This window comes from Polistes canadensis, unplaced genomic scaffold, assembly GCF_001313835.1.
Source record: "Polistes canadensis isolate GaletaPanama2010 unplaced genomic scaffold, ASM131383v1 scaffold_52, whole genome shotgun sequence".
In the NCBI taxonomy this organism is placed as follows: Eukaryota; Metazoa; Arthropoda; class Insecta; order Hymenoptera; family Vespidae; genus Polistes; species Polistes canadensis.
The window spans coordinates 569,976-590,896 of NW_014569599.1; the positions used below are offsets into that span (position 1 = coordinate 569,976).

General features: G+C 35.3%; 1 protein-coding gene across 2 annotated transcripts; it reads left to right on the top strand.

The window, feature by feature from the left end:
* The first annotated feature begins 418 nt into the window (after positions 1 to 418).
* On the top strand, positions 419 to 15,884 carry LOC106785521. 2 transcript variants are annotated; one of them, XM_014746077.1, is made up of 11 exons: positions 419 to 726; positions 1,043 to 1,317; positions 2,430 to 2,690; positions 2,958 to 3,339; positions 3,999 to 4,435; positions 11,315 to 11,545; positions 12,570 to 12,772; positions 12,935 to 13,248; positions 13,704 to 13,869; positions 13,954 to 14,239; positions 14,354 to 15,884. In XM_014746077.1, exons 4-11 carry the CDS (start codon positions 3,253 to 3,255, stop codon positions 15,054 to 15,056), a joined length of 2,427 nt encoding a protein of 808 aa, XP_014601563.1. In that variant the 5' UTR covers positions 419 to 726; positions 1,043 to 1,317; positions 2,430 to 2,690; positions 2,958 to 3,252; the 3' UTR covers positions 15,057 to 15,884. The 2 variants fall into 2 exon arrangements, with proteins under 2 accessions (XP_014601563.1, XP_014601562.1); XM_014746076.1 differs by having other exon boundaries at positions 424 to 726; positions 14,351 to 15,884.
* Positions 15,885 to 20,921: the final 5,037 nt, after the last annotated feature.

Genomic DNA, 20,921 nt, shown 5'->3' on the forward strand with positions numbered 1-20,921 from the left:
AATCTATTATTTTTGTACAATTTACTATAGAAATATTAATAAAAAAAAAAAAAAAAACAAAAAAGCGCACGAACTTTCGACTCATCCCCTAATATGCATTATTAATCATAAAAAAAAAGATAATAAGCAAGTGAAATTACAAATAAAAAAGAAAGAAAGTAAGGAAAAGTGGGTACGGTCCTGCAATAGGGTAACGAGAGGGAGCGGGAAAGATAGATAGATGAATGAGGGGGAAGTAAGAGATGGGTGTAGTAGTAGAGGGTAGTGGTGGGGATTGTAAGCGTCGAATCAGCGAGTGCCGGCGTGTATGTCGGCGTGTATGTCGGGTTGCGGCGTGCCGGGCGCTGTCGTCGGCAACGGACGCCCGGGCCATCGGCGGCAGGAGCTCGCTCGTCGTCGGCTTTCGGTCGGCTTTCGGTCGGCTTTCGCGGAGGATGTCGATGGGTCGCGTGGCGCGCCCTTCGGGGGGTTGCTGCCTGCCAAATAAGTGTCGTCGTCTCCCGCGATACGACTTTACGCGTCTAACGATTACGCCGATTTTATTTTAATAGTCACATCTCGTCGATTAGTTTTACTTTTCTTTTCTTTTTTTTTTTTCAAACAATCGTATACGAGAACAGTTACTTGTTTTACGAGTCCTTTTTATTTCTTATAAGATAAGGGCTCGGTGAATGCGGAAATACAAAACAGAGAGAAAGAAGAGGGTGATAAAAGGGAAAGTGAGAGGTAGAAGCATGTATTGAGATTAAATAAAAAATAACATAATATATAAGTAGAGAGGGAGAGGGATAAAAAATAAATAAAGAATAGTAGATACATATAATTACGTAAATAATTGTAAACAAAAATATTGAGATTCCGAGAAAAGTACGCGTGCGTGTACCTAACTATATATATAATAGTATAATATCGTAGTAGTAGTAGTAGTAGTAGTAGTAGTAGTAGTATAATAAGGGTAGTAGTAATAGTAGTAGGAACTTCTTCCCTCGGATTGTTTTCTTTTATTTATTTTTTTTCTTTTTTTTTTTCATCCACCGAGTAGTTCTCTCTCCCTTTCATTTATTTCATCTGACAAGAGAGATAGAGAGAGAGAGAGTATAATATGGAGCAACGGCGAATCGGAAAAGTGGAGGGAAGCTGACGGATCCTCGTACGCCGCGCTCGTCCTTGAACGGCTTGAATGGACACACACGGTAGTGGATGAAAGTGAAAACGAAACTGACCGTAGACCGGGGGCGACGTGGGGGAGGAGAGGTGTACTCTCTGTGATATGGAAAACGTCGGCAGGACGAGGACGAATCCTTCAACGACTTCCTCGTAAGTTTTTCATCCCCTCCACCCTGCCGTTTCTTTTTTTTTTTTAACTTATCATCCTATATTTCGATTTTTTCAAAATTCGTTCGCCAATTATTATAGAGAGAGAGAGATATTTCTATGTCGTGTAAAATCGAATCTGATACTACCCCACCTATCATCGAATTATATTTTCTTATATTTATTTGTTGTTGTTTTTTTTTTCATGAATATATTTAGGAATTAAAATAAATTGTTTTTTGCACTGGCACGGCCGATCGGACAAGTGTCCCTCTGCTGTAGATGAAAGAATGAAAAAGAAGATAAAAAAAAAGATAAAAAGGGGTAAAAGTATATTATTGAAATAAAAACTTTTGGATCTCGAATATGAAATTCTTTCGAATCGGTTGGCGGCGAATCTCGCAATTCGATTTATCGTGAGGAAAATTTGTATTTAACAAGTGTCAATAATTTTTACAACCACGCCTCTATCGGGATATACATATATATATACACCTATGTATGCATATATATATATATATTTAATTTATATCTTGTCGCGTGACTATAGAAAGATAAGGGCGTACTAGAGCTTCTATTATATATATTATATATATATATATATATATAAAATATGTATGTTTTTTTATATTATATATATATATAGTGTATATATATAGTCGAATGAAGAAAGTGTATGAAAAGGTAGTATTGTCGATATAAAAACATAACTACCAGGAAGCATGAACGCGATGGGAAATGCATTGGCTTTCCCTGCACGTAATAGAAACGACGGAAAATCGTTGCGCTGCGGAATTCTGGGAAAAGCAGCTTGCTATACTATACCACCCTGTGTATATATTTCTACCCTGTTAAAGGGAAACGCATTTATTATAATATGTATGTTTATCAGGAAGTAGACATTTTCTTTACTCTCTCTCACTGACATTGTTGTTTCGTAAAAAAAAAACAAAACAAATGGTTATAAAATATATCATCGATGTTATCTTATCCAATTGAATTATATATATAAATATACAATACAATTCCGCGTATCGCGAACGTGTAAAAAGGAAAGGAAAATGTAAACGAAAAAGGTAAGAAAAAAAAAGAAAAATATTTGATATCTTTTATAGTATTGCGAATATTTTCCTGACGTACAACACGGGACTCGTCCAACGAGGAAACATTTGATGTCACACGTATAGGACTCGTAAAACATTCGAAAAAGGGAAGGGTCCAACGTGGAATGGCGTTCTGAACGATGTCATACGTACGATGGAAGAAGAACGTTCATTGACGTTCGAACTTCAGCATCCGTAGCGTGTAGAACAACACGTCGATGGACAATGAAACGAGAAACTCACGTTTTAATAGTCAAATGAGTTGCTTTCGAGGTAAGTAATATGCCCACCTTCTTCTTCCAATTTTATTTATACTTTTATAGAAATTCTAATATCTAATTATAATACAAAATACAAAAAATAAATAACATTTATATATTTTAAAAAATTAACGTTGATTTGTTCGTTTTCGTCGTGTTGCATTATTTTTATTTCTTTTTTTCTTTCCTTGACGATGACGATGACGACGAGTAGAAGGAAAAAGAAGCCTCGTTTCGGTGGTAGGAAAGGCGATCTGTCATTCAAGGGCGATTCTTTCAGGCTACAAACCCGGTGGATCGTGTGTGCAGGGCCAACCCTCTTTAGAATTCCCCGTCCGTGGAGTAAGGAGCTCGTAAAAGACAAAGGGGGTTGGTGTTAGAGAGGGGTGGATGAGCCAAAGCGTGTAAGAGAAGGAAGGAGGAAGAACGGAAGAAGAAAGCAAGAGAGAGAGAGAGAGAGAGAGAGAGAGAAGAGAGAAGAGAGCTAGCTAGCTAGCTACTGTTGGGGTGGAGAGGGGTGAACTGAAAGAGACAGAGAGATAGAAAGAGAGAGAGAGAGAGAGGAGATAAGCAAGATGGGAGAAAGCTCACCGGATCTTAGCCTCCGGCTTCGACGTGGAAGCTCGGACTCCCGAGACTCCTTTTACATGGACTTCGCTCAGGTAGTATATACAACACAACTAGGATGAACTTGCTTTTGCCTTTGGCATCCTCGTGATATCGTCTATCGTTAGCTCGTTAACACGAGATGATCGTTCCTAGAGACGTTATTAAAAAAACCCCTCGAGCTTTTCAAGATATAGGATTTTAATATCGTCGAGGTATGGTACTATTTCCTATCATATTTTTTTTTTCTCTCTTTATGTACAGTCGTAGATTGTTTTTTTTTCTTTTTTTTCATCTTTATCATTGCTCTTACTGATAGGAATTTGATAGGAATTATTATTGTTATTATTATATATATATATATATATATGTACATTCTATCCCATTGAGATCGGAATGAATTTTGTTAAAAATATTATATCGCACGGGTGATATATCGATTCTTCAAAAAAATAAAACCCTTTCAACATTTTCTAACTTTTAATAAATCTTCGATAAACCGAACGAGAAATACATATAGTTAGTTATCAGAGAGAAAGATGAGAGAATCAAATAGTAAAGGGGGAGAGAAGAAGGAAGGTTAGTTCGAACTTTATCGATTATCAATGTATTCGATGAAATTGTTATCGGTCTTAGAGTAGTGCTGTGTTCTAATGGAGAAAAGTTAATGATCGAACGTTTTTTCTTCTTGTTTGTTTCATTTTATTTTGAATAGGGTATCGATTCGGATATAGAAGAAGTAGCCAGGCCAGGTGACAATTGTGACTCGTTGTTGGAAAATCAATTGGACGAGAATGGTTGCGATTTACCATTATTGGAGGATATTACTACAATACCGGAGGAAGCATCGGAAGAATTAAGAGAGGAGGAGGAAGCAGCGGCAGCATTGGATGCTGCATCGCGTATCACCGACGTTCCTGTAATTAGTATGGATATTATGGATAAAGGTAGCATAGCAAGTACGACAACAACCATGACGACGATGACCACGACCATGATGACGATGACCACGACCGGAATGATGATCACAATGACGAATACGACTACCCTTATGACAACTGCTAGTCCTTCATCAACAACTACAGGTGTTGGAACATTCTTAACTGCAGCTGCTGCAGCAGCAGCCGTTGCAGGCACAGCGAACAGGCAAGAGTGAGTACTAGTACTAGTAGTAGTAGTAGTAGTAGTAATTAAAAAATTTCCTTTTCGTTTGCTAATACCACCTCTCTTTTTCGTATCATCGTACCCACACGCGTTTTCTCACCCCTTTTTACTCGTTATCAATATTTCCGACCATTAACGAACCACCACCACTCCGCCCCCCGTCAACACACACTACGGTGTCGACCGGTTTACTATTTTTTCAAGTTTTTCTTCCCATAACCCCGTTCATTTCGCTGCTTAAACTTGAGCGAGCTTGCTAAAATGAAGAAAAAAGAAAAAGGAAACGATCATCTGAGCGAGTGTACACGTAGGAAGAAATATAACGCTCATGTAAATATATATTTAAACTCTGGTCTCTCTGGTGTGTTTGCTAAAGAGATTAGACCTGCCCCCTTACGTAATATTTTTAAAAAATCCCTAAGATTTTACTATTAAGTATGTTCATTACGTTATATAGAAAATATTGTAATAATTATATTATATAAATGTGGTTCAAAAAATGATCTTTTTTAATTTAACATCTGATAAAATAGAACAACAACAACAACAACAAAAATGCATTATAATCTTTAGCCATTTTATTCAGGATCGTATACGTCTTGTTTTTGTTTTGAATTGTTCCGTATATCGATCCCGACTTCATGACTTTGACCGCGGCATCGTGACGCGAATTATGTTCCCCTTATACAATCCACGTCCACGTTTATCCACCCCTTTCTCTCTCTCTTTCTCTTTCTCTCTCTCTCAGAACGTACGTGGACCGTCAGCATTCCCGCACAACATTAATCACTGTCCGCGATTAACGCGCATTCCCCTCATCTGTACTCACGGTGATTCTACGATTTGTAGGTAAACGTTACGGTTAAACGATTTTTGACTGATCGGAATATCAATTACACTATCCATTTCTCTAATAACACCTTCTCTATAGATACGTGTATACGTGTATGATATATAGAAAAACCCGTACCACCTTTAAACCCTATCATATTAGACTGTCCCATAAGTTATTTCCGCGGAATATGTTATATATGATTCAACAATTTGTAGTCTAAACAATTTTAGAAAAAAGAACTTAATTAAGTTTTTTGAGAGATGTAAGAAGAACAGTAGGATTCATATATGTAACACAATAAATTCATTTTAAACGATAAATATATAATATATATCGTGTATTGATTTCCCATCAAAAAAAAAAGGAAGGAAGGAAGGAACTTATGGGACAAGCTAATACATAAACTATCACGATCGATCGATCGATCGATTTATTAATCGTACTGCCATTTTCTCATCAATCGCTTGATCGATTTAATCTTCGATCGACTCGTTTATAGAGAACTCGATTACTTCCGGCGGATATCGAAGAGGAACTCGCAGATAGGAGCAAACCGGGGCGTACGTTCCAACAGTACCGAAGGTTAATATTGACCTGTCACTTCGTTATGGCTTTCGAACGACCTTCGCATACACATATAAGAGAAAGAGAGAGAGAGAGAGAGAGAGAGAGCATCCCTTTTGCTTCCGGTGAAGTGTCCTGAACTAGTAGTAGACTTAACCCTCTCCCTCCCCCCTCTTTCACTCCCTCTCTCTTTCTCTCTCTCTTCGATCTACCCGGAAAGCAGCTTATTCCGTCGATTTACATGCAGATTCAATCAACGTAGAAACATACACTCTGAAGAAGACGCATACTTAATACATATATATATATATATATGTATATGTATGTATATACCACCTCTATATAGATAACTTTAACTATAGGTATAGTATCAACAAACTAGATTACTAACGATAGTTCGTTCATCTTGAAAACTCGTTTCCCATTCAGTCACTGTTAAAGTAAATTTGTTCAAGCAACCGTAAAGACCATTTTCCAAAGGTTGCTCCTACCGGAAGTATAATTATTCGCAAAACCAAGCAAGCTACCTGGCTCCGGATCCTGCTGCCTATCGATAAGATTCTTCTTCTTCTTCTTTTTCTTCTTTTTCTTCTTCTCTTTGGAATGAGTGTTATTACCTCGTTTCAAATGAGAATCGATTCGATCTACTTTTAGATCTTTCCTAACAACTATCTTTCTTTCATTTAATTAATCGAATAATTTCGTTTACCGTTTTTAACGAGTTAGCAAAATTATCGAAATTTTCTATTTAGAAAATTACATTACGATGTGATATATATTTTTCTGTTCATTTGTCTTTCGTATGATTTTTTACGAAAATGTTATTTTATTGCATTATCTCTGTACGAATTTAGAACAAAAATTATACTAAGTTTTGCGATCAACAGGATAAAATTGAATCAAAAAGGTCCTCCTCCTCCTCTTCCTCCTTCTTCGAAAACTAATAATTTGATTTATTTAAATTATACCACAAAAAAGTCATTATACTATCAGAACCTCATCCCAAATGATATTTCGTATGAACAAAATATAATACAATTTTAATCCTAAAACCAATTTCAAGATTTTTATCTAATATCTTTTTAAAATCTTTATCGAATCGTATCGATAGATTTCTTCTTCCCTCCCCCTCGCATCCCCCCACACCCTCGTTGAAAATGATGTTAAAAGATCACCACCACTACTACCTCCAGTTGTAGGTTACGGCACTGCCAATCTCATCTGTGGCTAACGAGCTCGATATCAAACGGTCCTGGTGTATCCAGAGATAATGGTTAGGGGGTGACTGAGAAAAAGAGAGATAGAAAGAGTGAAAAGAGAGAGTGTGTGAGAGAGAGAGAGAGAGAGAGAGAAAAAGATATATATATACCATAAAAGATATATGAGACTAGTTACGAACTTAGTTCGCGATGACGAGGAGGAGGGCCTCAGTCTGTAATGCGGGGTCCGAGAGTATCGTCTCACGAGCCGGAGGGCCGTGATTGTGTCATCCGCTGGTGAGGGACTCTCTAATACATTTTTACCAATCTTTTTCAACGAGGTGACTGAGAAAAAAAAAACTCGCGACTCAAGGTCACGGATAATGCTCATCAAGGAGACTTCCCTCAGGTACTCTCTTCGTAATTCGACCACTCCCCCCAATCCCTTCCCTTTCCTTCCCTTCTCACCCCCATTTTCTTTCCTATTTAATTACATTTTGTTGCTTTTGTTTTTTCCCTCCCTCCCCCCGCTCAATACTATCTCGTTTCATTCGCACAAGATCGATATTTTAAGATGTCGATAGATTATTATTCGAAATATTTCATTATCACGTTTTTCAGTTTCTTCGTCGTGATTGTGTTGTATTAAAAAAGAAAACAGAACAAAAGTATATTTATGAGAAATAAGAATACGAAATATAATAATAATAATAATAATAATAATAATAATTTCAGGCGTTATCTCGCGACGTATTTTTAATTTGATTTATTTCATAAAAAGAGAGGATATACGAGAATATGTGTGTTAGTGTGTGTGTGTTTGTGTGATGGTGTGTGAACGGAAGGTATACGTTTAAAGTTAGATTTATATATATATATATCAAGAGGAGGTATGAAAAAGACGTTTGAAGTATCGAATCGATGATGATAGAGAAAAGGGTTTGAAGAGTAGCTTGAAAAAGCGATCGGATCGATGAGATCGTTGGTCCTTAACGCGAAACGGATTACAAAGTAGGAAGCAAGGGAGATAAGATAGAGAGAGAGAGAGAGAGAGAGAGAGAGAGAAAGCATTTTCGAGAGGATTTCTCCTCGAGGAGAGATATTTAGAGAGAGGGGTGAAAGAGAACCGTTTATTTCGACAAAAAGAAGAAAAAGAGCTAAATTATTATAATATTTTAATACACTCTCTTTAGATTTTAGATTGTTTAAACATATATATATATATGTACATACTTATTACCGTCCTCTTCCGGTCTTTCCGGTCCTTCCGGTCTCTCTGGTACCCTCTTCCGGTACCCTCCCTCTGTTACCCTCTCGCCAGACACCTTCTCCAGGTTGAGTAGCCTTGTTCGCAGTCCTCCTGTATCTGTCATTACTTATTTAAATAACATTTTTATGGACAATTATATATTGATAATATATATAATATATTGATTAGATAAGAGAAAATAATGAAACAATATAGATGATACTTTATGAAGAGGATTTATTCTTTTAATTTATTGAACACTCATAAAAAAAAAAAAAATAAAAAGATATATATATATAGAGATAGAGAGAAAACGAGAGAGAGAGAGAGAGAGAAAATAATTCAACAAATGTGACTTTCGCAAAACTGCAGCGGACTGCTGTTAACGTACGAGAAGAAAAAGAATAAAGGAACGAGAAGAAGGATTCCTGAGGGATAGCCTGAAGGGTTTTTGCGAAGGACAGGAGATTCCCTAAGAGGAGAATGAGAACGAATAGTGGGAGAAGGAAGAAAAAGAAAAAGAAAAAAAGAGAAAGAAAAAAGGGGGTGGAGAAGGAAGGGTAACTTCTCAAGCCACGGACATGCTACGTTTCTACAATGAGAGGAGCAGCACTCAACCGGTGAATCAACCCCTCACTGCCCTCCCCTATACACCAGCACCCTCTCATGCTCGGCTGCTTCTCCAACACTACGTGATTATTTCAAAAAGCTTCGAAGGTACACGAGAGAGAGAGAGAGATGAGTTCCTATGTTCCTCTTTCCCTTTCCCTTTCCCTTTCCTCTCGCAGCAAATCCTCCTCCTGTTAGGTGTGTGCGTGCGTGGTGAATTCGTCGCGCGAGTACCTCGTCAAAAGGACGAGGTACTCTTATTCTTCTTCTTCTTACTCCTCAAAGCTTCTTTTCCAACCTACTACGACGAGAGAAGAACGTTGCTTCTATTGGATAGGTCACCACACACCATACTGCAACTTTTTTTTCTATTATACATGTGTATGTATGTATATATTTACGTTATCCAACTTGAATATATTTATTCTACGGTAACTTGTCATATAACTCTTTTTATTCATTCGAATGAACCTACGACGAATCATTTTCACGTATTCGTATAATAACTTAAGGAAACAAAAATTAAATCAACTTGACTATACATATTATACATGTCTGGGGGAGGGGGGTTTATTTTTTTTCTTAATAGATCTTATTCGTTAAAAATGTATATAAGAAAATATTGATCGAATAGCAAATAATATCAGAAAGTAGTTCGGTATCGAATATATTATATATATATATAATACTTTGAAAATAGAATTTTCTCGGATGTTCTAAATTATCGTAGATTCTCTAATTCGATTTTGTTTTTTTACGAGATTCGATATTGAAACGTTTAAATAAACGTCGACGACAAATATACATTTCTCTCTGTAATATAATTGACCTGGATTCAACTGACGAATCATATCGGTCGTATGCTTTTTCGAGATACGTCCTAATTTTTTTGTTCACTTAAACGTTCTAGATACGTGATCGCGAGTTCAAATTCTTTTTATAGTATCATTATAAGTCACATTGAGCTATTGAAATATTTAATTTCTTATCGATCGAATCCGATATCCTAAAGAAAATTGTTCAATATTTTGTTGAGAAAAATGATACTTGAATATTATTATCAACGCGAGAATCACAAGTTTAATAATTTATCGAGTGTCACGTTAAGAGAGAATATAAATTAGAATTATTATTAGATAAACGGTGGTAGAAAGTGTTACTTGCTACGTCATCTAATGACACTCACATACCCATCAGTACTAGTAGGTTTCTTCCTGCAGCCAGTGTCAATGTAATGTGTCAAACGTTATAACATCGTGTTGACCTTAAAGCAAACCTCTAGCGACCTGTTCACTTCACCACCCCACTCCCCAACTCCGCCCCGCCCCGCCCCATTGAGATTTGACGTAACGAAAGTATTTTCACTATTATCCTTTTTTTAATATCAAACCTTTTTCCACTATTTTACCATAATTTCAATTACTAACTGCAACGCAAAACTAAATGCGCAATTTTTTTGTTTGATTCTCCAAGGTTTTTCTCCTATTCGTCTCGGATATTAAAAATTTCATTAATTCTTCTACGTGTGCATACAACACTCGGGAGAGGGGGTGGAAAGGCATAGGACAATAACGAGTCGTTCTCACGCGAGATTGTATTATTTGTTTCTTTTTTTCTTTTTTTTAGATACGTAGATATAAAATATGTATCATAGAAAAGAATGTGAAGAAAAGATCGTATAATTAATTTCTATACTATTTTATTATATTACCTCTCTTTCTTTTTTTCGTATTCAACTAAATCGATAATCATCCCAAACGTATATTTTTAATTCGCGAAAGAAACGCGAGAAATAATCTTATTTTATTTAATCTTATTTTGAACTCGTTTTAAATTCATAGATGAGAGTGGTCTCTCGTTAACTTTATAATAACTTCTTTTCAAAGTAAAAAATAAAGAAGGAGAAAGAAAGATAACAAAAAAGATAGAAATAAAAAGAAGTATGCGTGCAAATGACAGATAAACGTCCATTGAAAAAAGTTTCAATGGGAAATTACCGTGGACTGACGTTTCCTTCTTTTATTTCTATTTCTATCTCTATTTCATTCCCCCAATCTCTTTTTCTCTTTAATCTAACAACAACAACAAAAAAGAACGGAATAAAACTAGTGGTATAGTGCAAACACGATCGATCTGAAACGTTAGAAAAAAGATAGTTGTTGTCTCGAGAGGGACCATCAATTATTTGATAAAAAAATTCGATAATAAATAAAAAGATAGTGAAACTTTTATGAGATTAAATCAAAGTATTCTTTTAGCAAAGTCTTCTTTTTGCACCCCCTTAGGTTAAAATCGTTTAGAAATGAAAAGAAACGTGATCATGGTGTGGGAATTAAAAGAGATACGTATATAAGGAAGATATATTTATGAAATAGACAAAACTAAGGAAGAAATGTCGCCGATTTGTTTAGCTGGCCAGGATTGCCAGCCGCTTTGCCATCACCGGCCTCGCCATCTGCGGTAATCGTTTCACCGGAAACACTGTCTAGACACAGTAGTAGTTCACCATCACGTGCCCATCATCGGTCACCTCAGTATGCATTGGCCCTACCATGTTCCTCACAACCGATACCAACGGTTTGTTATCCAGCACCGAACTTTCTCGAGGTAACAGACGATCGCAAATGGAAGAATCTTGGATGGTGAGTAGTGTTATTTTTATACCTGATCTTATTTATTTATATAATTTTTTTTTTCAACAAAAATATTACTCCAATCGATTCTATTGGTTGTTCGAACATGAGGCGGGACAAAAAAATCGATAAATAAATTTGCAACACATCCTGCGTAGAAATTAAGCAAACGTTTACTATTGGAATGAATCAAAAGTTCGTGTGTGTGGTTTATTATTCGTGTTGTTTCACGGATAGCATAATTTTTTTGTGTTGAATTATCTAAATTCGCGTTTGTCCTAAAGATTGATTTTTATTATGGATATAAAACCAAAAAAAATCAAACGAATATGTTAGATAAATTCGCACATGGGTGAAATACGTAGGAAATGGAAGAAGAAGGGTGGGTGGGTAGGGTTGTACTTGATTAATATCAAATTTCACGTGATCCTCCGCGTTATCCTGACGGACGTCTGCACCGCAATTACCGGTACTTTAGGAATTAAACACGGCCGGAGCCGAGGCACGCGATTACGCGTAATTGAGCCAATTCTTAAACGGGGATTGGAGAGATGTATTTGTGTCCAATGGGTATCGTTACGGTTTGAAATATACGGTTGAATATATATATATATATATCATGAATTCCTCTCTCTCTCTCACACTCCCTCACTTACTCTGTCTTTTTTTTTCTCGCGAAAGTCGTAAATTATAAACGTTTTTCCGTCGTGTTCGCATACGATTTGCCAGACGAAAAAAGAAATAAAGAAAGAAAGAAAGAAAGGGAAGAGAAGTAGAAGAAGAAGAAGAAGAAGAAGAAGAAGAAAAAAAAGACCCCCCCGTAAACGCGAAATGACGCGAATTTATTTCGGTTTAGTTCCCCCCCATTCTCCATTTCTAGCTTTTTTTCCCCCTCACTCCACCACCCTCTTAATCCACTCCACCCCGAAGCCCCAATCCCCATCCCCCCAACCCTCCATTCCCATTTCGTCTCGTTCACGAAACGAGAAAGACGCACGCCTCGTTTCAACTTCAATTTCCGTTTTTGACGCAGCGACGCTCTTGCAACGACCCTGAGTGCCCTGTATGGAAAACTTCTCGTCGTAATGGGAATCGCCTTTCCCATGGCGGAAGTGATATCAACCTATATACCACCGTCATTCTACGAGGCGTTCTATCTTTACTTATACTTCGGTAGCATGATTTTTCTCATGTACATGTACGGTATGTTGCTCAGGGATGGCAAACCAAAGTCAAGTAAGTTTTCATCATTTATTTGAATTTTGTGCGTTTGTTTGTGAAATAATAATTGAAGAATTCAGTTCAAATTCGAAATTAATCGATATTTTCGTTACTCTCTTCGTTAGGTTATTGTTAAATAAGAATTAATTAGTTTTTCTTTTTTTTTTTTATTCATAGAAAAACAAAAGGAGGTATGCGATTTGGATTCATCGAGATCATCGAGCGGTGCTGGAGGTGACAGCGATGCACCCGATGCGGGATATCCTCATATACCGATAATACGTCCGATTCAACATTATGGTAGTTTTTATCTTCGAATGGGTGCCGTTGCCTTTGGTATTGGCTCGATGATTTATTCTGGCCTTGAATTTGGCCAATATTTCGAATTGGAACGCAACACCAAGTGTCACAACATCATGCTAGCATTGACGCCTGCCACTAGAATGGCTTTCATTTTCATACAAATGTACTTCATTTTTTTGAACAACGAGGTGAGACCAAACGAGTAGTATTTTTGTTCGTTGCTATTGTTTATCTCGAAAGATTCGGTTTTTTCTCTCTTTGCGCGGAAATAAAGCAAAAAAAAAATAGAATAGTATTTAATCGATATACACAACCCTTATATATATATATGATATATATTTCTTTAATATAATAACTGTGTATTAATATGCTTGATTATACATCGATGAAAGCCGGCCACGAGGTTAATGAAACAGAAGGGTGAACAACCCCGAGACCACTCTTACCCCAAGCAAGTTTCTTCTTTGATCTTCCCTTTTGCTCGTAAAAGCGAAACGAGAAACGAATCGATTAGAAAACAACCTGATCGATATCATAACTTTGAACGTTACAATATGTAGATAGTTAAAAACGGTTTGTTTTCCGTTGATCGATGCAACATGATAGTAATAATTGATAAAAATGAAAGTATTTAATGTTGCAGCAAATGAAAATTCATCGTCATCGGATAGTAGCGCGTTTCGGTTTGATGCACATGATCGGTACGAATCTCTCAGTTTGGTTGAACGTATTGGTTCAAGAAACGAAGCACGAGATTCTAACGTTTTACAATCCGGAGAATAATTCTTTAAGGATTTCTCATAGATTAGGTAAAACAAAATAATGTTTCACTTATTTTTTTCTTTTTATTATTCGTATTAACAAACAATTAACGTAACGTTGAATTGTTTCAGGTATAAAAGGTGGATTCCATCTCGGTGGACAAAGTCATATTCAACAAGGTGAACACGTGAGATTGCCGAGAGGATTGAAGGGTCCTCATCATATGTTCGAATGTAGAAGAACGAATATCATGGGATCATTGGTTCAAGACGCCAGCCCATTTCTTTTTCCATGCACGATAGAATATAGCTTGATATGCGCAGCCATTCTTTACGTCATGTGGAAGAACATATCGAAAACAATGTTTGCTAAAACAATGACTCCACCAGGATCGCGTCATCACGCTCATGCTTACAGGTAATCGAATTAATTTGATAATATTGTATATCCAACGAATAATTAAATATGACGATTAGAATTTACATATTGTAAGAATAAAAATATACAACATATGAACGTTTTTGACAGAAGATCGCCGCATCATTACAGCGTCGATTGTGCCCGTGCTCACAAAGGTCTATTCGTCGGGATCTTCATTCTGGTGTTAACTATAATATCCTTAATACTCTTCTTCGTCCTAATATCTCGTCCAGAATTGGTAAGCTTGGCGGTAACCGAAGTTAACGTTTGCGAGTTGACCCTTTACGGAATGTCCACGTTGGGAACATTAATAGGAATGTTTCAAATGCGTAAATTACGTTACGACGGTGGTAGGAATTTGGAATTGGACAATATATTATTAGTGGCAGCTCAAACGGGTATGTTCATTTATTCGACGTTTACGATCATTGGCGGACACTTTACTTTGGAAAAAAACACCGTCCTGGTATTGGTTACTGCATTGGCAAGCGTCGTACAAACAACTTGTCAGACCATTTTCATTTTGGATGCATCGAGAAGATCCGTTGCCACGGCCAAACAAATAAGAAGAAAACCAGGTAGAGAAATCGTCACGTTCCTTCTCGTTACGAATTTAGCCATGTGGGCTATCAACACGTTAGAAAAGTCACGTGCCGAATCGCATCCGGTGCAGTTGCATTTTTACGGGCTTTGGGCGTGGACCATTATAACGCACGTTTCCATGCCTTTGGCAATATTCTATAGGTTTCACAGTACGGTGTGTCTATGCGAAGTGTGGAAGAGAGCTTATAAGGTTAAACCGACCTATATGTGACGTAAGGGGTCCCGTGAAGTCGTCTGGAAGACCACGGCCCCTCAACGACCCAAAACCTTGCCGGCTAAACTCGACGCCATAGTTGAGAACGATCCGGCATCGTATTTCATTTAAATTCAACGATAATATTCCTTCCAAAATAATGTTTTCCTAAATCCCTTATTTCTCTTTTCACCTTGCCCCTCCTATCTCTATACCTTATTAGTTCTGAAAATAATAAACGAAGTGTATCTTACGTTTTCGTCGTTTTAACACACGCGCGTACTCGCATAAATTTTTCAACGTTTTATTATTACGAAATTAAATTATCTCAAAGTAATGTAAGTTCGATTCGTCGGAAACGATATTATACTTCGTTTTTGCTAGATAGAATTATACGTAGATATGATAGGGACGATCATTTCATTGAATGATTCCGATCGATATTAAATATTCGTCGGAATTGTCGATTAAAATGATTGTGTGTGGTATAGTAAACGATGACAAACAAAAGAAAAAAACAAAGTAACTACTTGTTCAAATAACGATTTCGTATTTCAATCTCATAATAAGAACTATACGAGAAGGATGATATCGTAATGTGTTATCCCTTTCCCGTAATCCTTGTTCGATTCTACGATCCTATAAATAATAATAATAATAATTAATTAATTAATTAATCACATCACATCGTCATATTATTGTCATCGTCATCATCGGTAATCACTTTCTTCGCTCTCACGGACATCCGTCTTCCAAGTAGTACAAACTACACAACTTAAATAGTACTTGTCGCGTCCACGTTAGTGATTTTCGAAAATTAATAAAAATGAAAAAAAAAAAAAAAAAGAAATAAATAATAATAATAATAAGAAAAAAAAAGTAAAAAAATGAGAGAGAAGATCGAAGCTATTGAAAAATCAACGCCATTTCAGTATACGACGTCCGTTTCGTGTCTCTGACAGGANAAAAAAAGAAATAAATAATAATAATAATAAGAAAAAAAAAGTAAAAAAATAAACGAATAATTAATAATACTAATAAAAAAGAAAGAAAGAAAGGAAAGAAAGAAAGAAAGAAAGAAAGGAAAGAAAAAATGTATGGAAATAAAAAAGTATCCCACGAAAACGGGTTGCGAGTGATAGTCGATTACAATAATTGAAAACATTAGGGTCACAGGCCATTTTTATAATAGATTCGTCGTTATTATTTATCCAACACGTTGGAAAAAAAATTGATTGATATCGCGATCTGATTAATATACGTACAACACTTATTTGCATACAATATGCAAGAAAATATAACACCTAGATTTTATAAATTATTCTTATACGCGGAATATATCATCGGCCATATATGATTTTTTTTTTTTTCTTTTTCTTTTTTTTCCCCTCAAATGAAAATAATTATTTTATATAGCACGTGTGTCGTCTCTCGTTTTATTTCTACGCGCACGTAGGATTATACGCAACACACACTACACAGTTTTTTAATATAAATATTATATTATAATAATATAATATAAAGAGTTATATATATATAAAATATATTTCAAATATTATAGTCATTTTTGTTTTCCCAATTTTTTTTTTAAACCGCTATCATTCTCACCGATAAACCGTAATCATTTTCTCGAAATATAAATATTCATAAATATGTACACTACATAAATAGATACATTACATACATACATACATACATAACAAAATAAATGCACATATAAAATATAATATATTCAAATAGAAAAAGATTTAAAAAAAAAAAGTGAGGAAAAAAAAGAAAGATTATCGTTCGGAGAAAAGTAAAAAGTAAAAAAGTAAAAGGAATAAAAAAAAAAAAGAAATAATAATGGGAACAGAGTACAATGGCTAATCATATCACGAAGCCTTAAAATCCGTCGAGAGTGCTGTCCAAAAAATGGGGATCAAGATCGATAGCGATCGAGATGCGATTACCTACTACTCGAATCTTTATTATTATTATTATTATTATTATTATTATGACTATTATAATAATTTTTATTATTAATTATTATTATTATATTCTATACTAATGAGAGAGAACGCCAGAGAGAGAGAGAGAGAGAGAGAAGAAAAATCTCACGTGAATGTTAAAAAGAGAAAGAAATGAGATACGAGTTATATGTTTACGAGTGTGTGTCAGAAATGAGAGTGTTAGAATGTCTGTCTGTCTGTATGCGTTTGCGTGTATTTGTGTGTTGCACAGAGTGGCAGAAAGATATAAGAGAAAGGGTAGAAAGTCGTAGTAAGAGTATATTATAGTAAGAAACATTAATAGTTAATGCGTGTTTCGTGCTAGACGCTTTAATACCGTACTGTTTATCGCAATGACGATATATATATATATATAATATATAGTTAATTAATCAGTTGGAACACGAACGATCGGATTTTTTGTAAAATATATATAATTAGACTAGTCTAAGGACAGTTGTAAATACGGAAAAGATATTCTCGATGTTTAGACTAGTTGTGTCGACATGTTTCTCTTCTAATATTATATATATATATATTTATTATTGCGTTGTTCTATTATAATATTTATTGTAACATCGGATATAAGATTTAAAACAAACGAACAAATGACGAAAAAAAAAAAAAAGAAAAAAAAAACTACGCGCGAACTAACGTTACGTTTATTAAAAATCAAGACTCGCGACGAGATACGTCGCCTGGTATACAATTTTTGTTGCTTTTTTTTTTTCTTTTTTCCTTTAATCTTCATCGTGTATTGTTTCATTTTTCATCATCTTTATTATATACTTCCTAGCTCGTATATATTTTTTCTTTCAAAGTATAAATAATTATTTGTCTTTTCTTTCTATTTTTTAATCTCTCTCTCTCTCTCTCTCTCACTCTCTCTTTCTTTCTTTCTATTGGTTTCGCGTCTACATTTTTGATGCACATTCTTGATGCACCTGTTAGAGTTTAAAAAATAAAAAAAGAAAAAGAAAAGAAAACATTGACAAGGTCTCGGCGCGAGTCTTTCTTTCATCGAGATGATATTTTAAAGAAACGCAGCGAAGTCAGTCATTCATCGCGAAATAACGGAGAAGGAAAAAAAAGAAACAAAAAGGAGAAGAAGAAGAAGAAGGAAAAAAAAACGATGCAAGATATCTCTTTATATGTCACGTCTCTAAACTGTACTTTTTCTATGTCCGCATACTCTAGTTCCTAACGCAATATTTGTACTCTTATACCCTTTGTACTATTTGTACCTTACGAATTGCAATACACTCGTCCGCAATAATATCGAGATTATGATATTTTATTTCAAAATGGATAAATTACCTTTTTCTTTTTACAAAAAAATTACGTCTATTAGCGTGTGAATAATACATATGTGTTGTGTGCAGCAAAGATAGATCAAATTTAATTAATTGATATTAACATAAATTGTTTAACCCGTTCGAATGAATCGTTCGTTAAACAAAATATGTTTTTCTCATTTAACGATTACTTTCTCGATTATTTTGATAACATTTTACGAATTTATTTTTACGTATTATACGCGTAAAGTGCATAAATATGTTGCATTAGTTTCTTGTTACAAAGAAAATGATGAAATGATTAGGTTAACGGGCTCTGGCTGGCTGGCAAAGGTAAGAATATTCTCGTGAGAGAAGATCTAATAGAAAAGATTGAAATGTTAGTTAACCTCGATGATAGAATTCGAGAGGACAAGAATGAAAATCTCGGTCACACGTTCGGTCGAGCTGACCCAAATACTTTCGCGATTCCGTTAAAACGAGATCAGGTTCGTTCGTGATATCTCTCGACTTGGTTAGGGGGACAAGCTTTCTTCTTCTTCGGGTCCAAGGTCATCTGGTAACCGACCCCCGAAAGAGGAGATTCCAATCGAAAGGATAATCGATTCGCATTTCGATTACTTTCTCTTCGCTTCGAAAAGATAAAATGTTCAGTGATACATCAAAGCAAGGATCGATAGAAAATTCATAAAAAAAAAATAATAATCAATTTAAATAATCAATCTTTTAAAAATAAAATCATCTCCCTATATTTGTTCGTATTTAATCTCGCGAAAGAAAAAGATTTGATTTACGAATAAAATTGCAGCAATAAGATGTATAACATTTGTTTTATAGTCTACGCTTTGAAAATGATTTTCTTTTCTTTTTTTTTTATCCGTTCAAATTGAATTCGAAGGAAGGAGAAACGATTATATAGATAATCTCAAGCCAATTAAGATTCGCGTGGATTTGAAAATAATTCTTTGAGTGAATTTATACGACCGCGATTAACCCCGACGACGTATTGTAGAATAGATTGAAAACAATGAACGTGAAGGTTGGTTGGTTGGTTGGTTGGGTAGAAGGTAGGCGTTTTAACAGTCTTATTGGTTAATCGACAGAAAATATAAAACAAACGTAATTCGACACGAAAGATTTACGAAGTAAAGCACCTACGTAAATATCTAATACTATTAGTCGTTTGAAAATACTTACATGCGTGTTAAAGGGATGTTGGGAAGAGTATTACGTGTTACGTAGGAGAAAAATAAAGAAATAAAAAGAAAGAGAGAGAATCATCGTAGTAGCACATAAACGATTGCTTTCATACACAATGTAAGCAAGTATATTTTTCTAATGCTCTCTATCTCTTTCTATCTCTCTCTCTTTCATTTTCTATGTGAGAGAGGTTTCCGCTTGCATAAGAGAGCGTGCGAACGTAACGACCCTTTCCTTGCATGATCGTTAGAATTATATTTACTTCTACTCATTCTTGCGTTGGTCGATCTCAGGTAAGCAGGTGAGAGTGGGTGTTGCTCGGTTACTATTGCCAAATACTATATTCTCCTCGGACGATGCTTCTCGATCTTAAACGATCGTTATCGGTGACGTGCAAAACCTTCGAGATTTATCTCATCGTTCGAGAGAGACCGTTATATTGCATGGACCGTTCATTTTGAAAGTGGTATAAGTCCATTTGCAGCCTATATATAAATATATATATTATTTTAATTAAATAATCTTAAAAGTAATGTATATAATCAAATTACATATCGATAAATTAATGAATATTTTAAAATTAACCATTATGCAAATCTTTAATTTTCTCGATACAACAGAAAACCTGGACTTACACCACTTTCAAAATGAACGGTCCATATATAACTTTAAGTAATTTAAAAAATATATACAATTTTTGTGCAACGTGGATATTTTTATTTTCTAAAATATCCGCGGCTCGAAAAGATATACCATGCACATATAAAAAGTAGTATTTGTAATAGACTGTAATTTCTCTAGTCACGATTTTTCAAGTACTTGCGATAACCTGAACAAAAAAATACTTTAAACAAAAGTTCATCTGTTTTGATTGATTTTTTGAAAAAAAAAAAAAAAAAAAATGCGATATCACGTAATTCGTGTTTAATTTAATGTAAATTTTGTATGTATAATTAGTCCGTGTTTAATTTCTGAAAAAATTTCTATGTTTTGTAGAATTTAAAATTGGTCGATAAATGAAATTACATAATCATTGATTATGAAAGTGGTTTCCATTTTCCATAGAAAATTATTGTAAAGAAACGTAGTTGTCCGACAGGTAAAACACTCTAGCAGAGTGATGAAGTATAACGAATCTGTCGTTTTATGATGCCTCAAATAGGGAAAGTAAGGGACACACACACATACATACATACATACACACAGGGAGAATTCGTCGAGTCCCTTGCTCGTTTAGGTGAATCCAAGCGATCCGTGGCGGTAGTGGCAGTAGATCGTAGGGCAGTCCTACCTCCCCGTAATTACGGACTAAATCTACCCCTCATGGGCGTTGTCAGGGTCGCTACATTCAAAGGAGGGCGCAGATTTTCCGAGAGTATAACTACGACGTTAACAGC

Coding starts and splice junctions, on each gene's coding strand:
- LOC106785521 (XM_014746076.1), top strand. CDS start 3,253: ATGGGAGAAAGCTCACCGGATCTTAGCCTCCGGCTTCGACGTGGAAGC. Junction 4,436..11,314: donor GGCACAGCGAACAGGCAAGA/GTGAGTACTAGT, acceptor CGATTTGTTTAG/CTGGCCAGGATTGCCAGCCG. Junction 13,870..13,953: donor AAGGATTTCTCATAGATTAG/GTAAAACAAAAT, acceptor GAATTGTTTCAG/GTATAAAAGGTGGATTCCAT.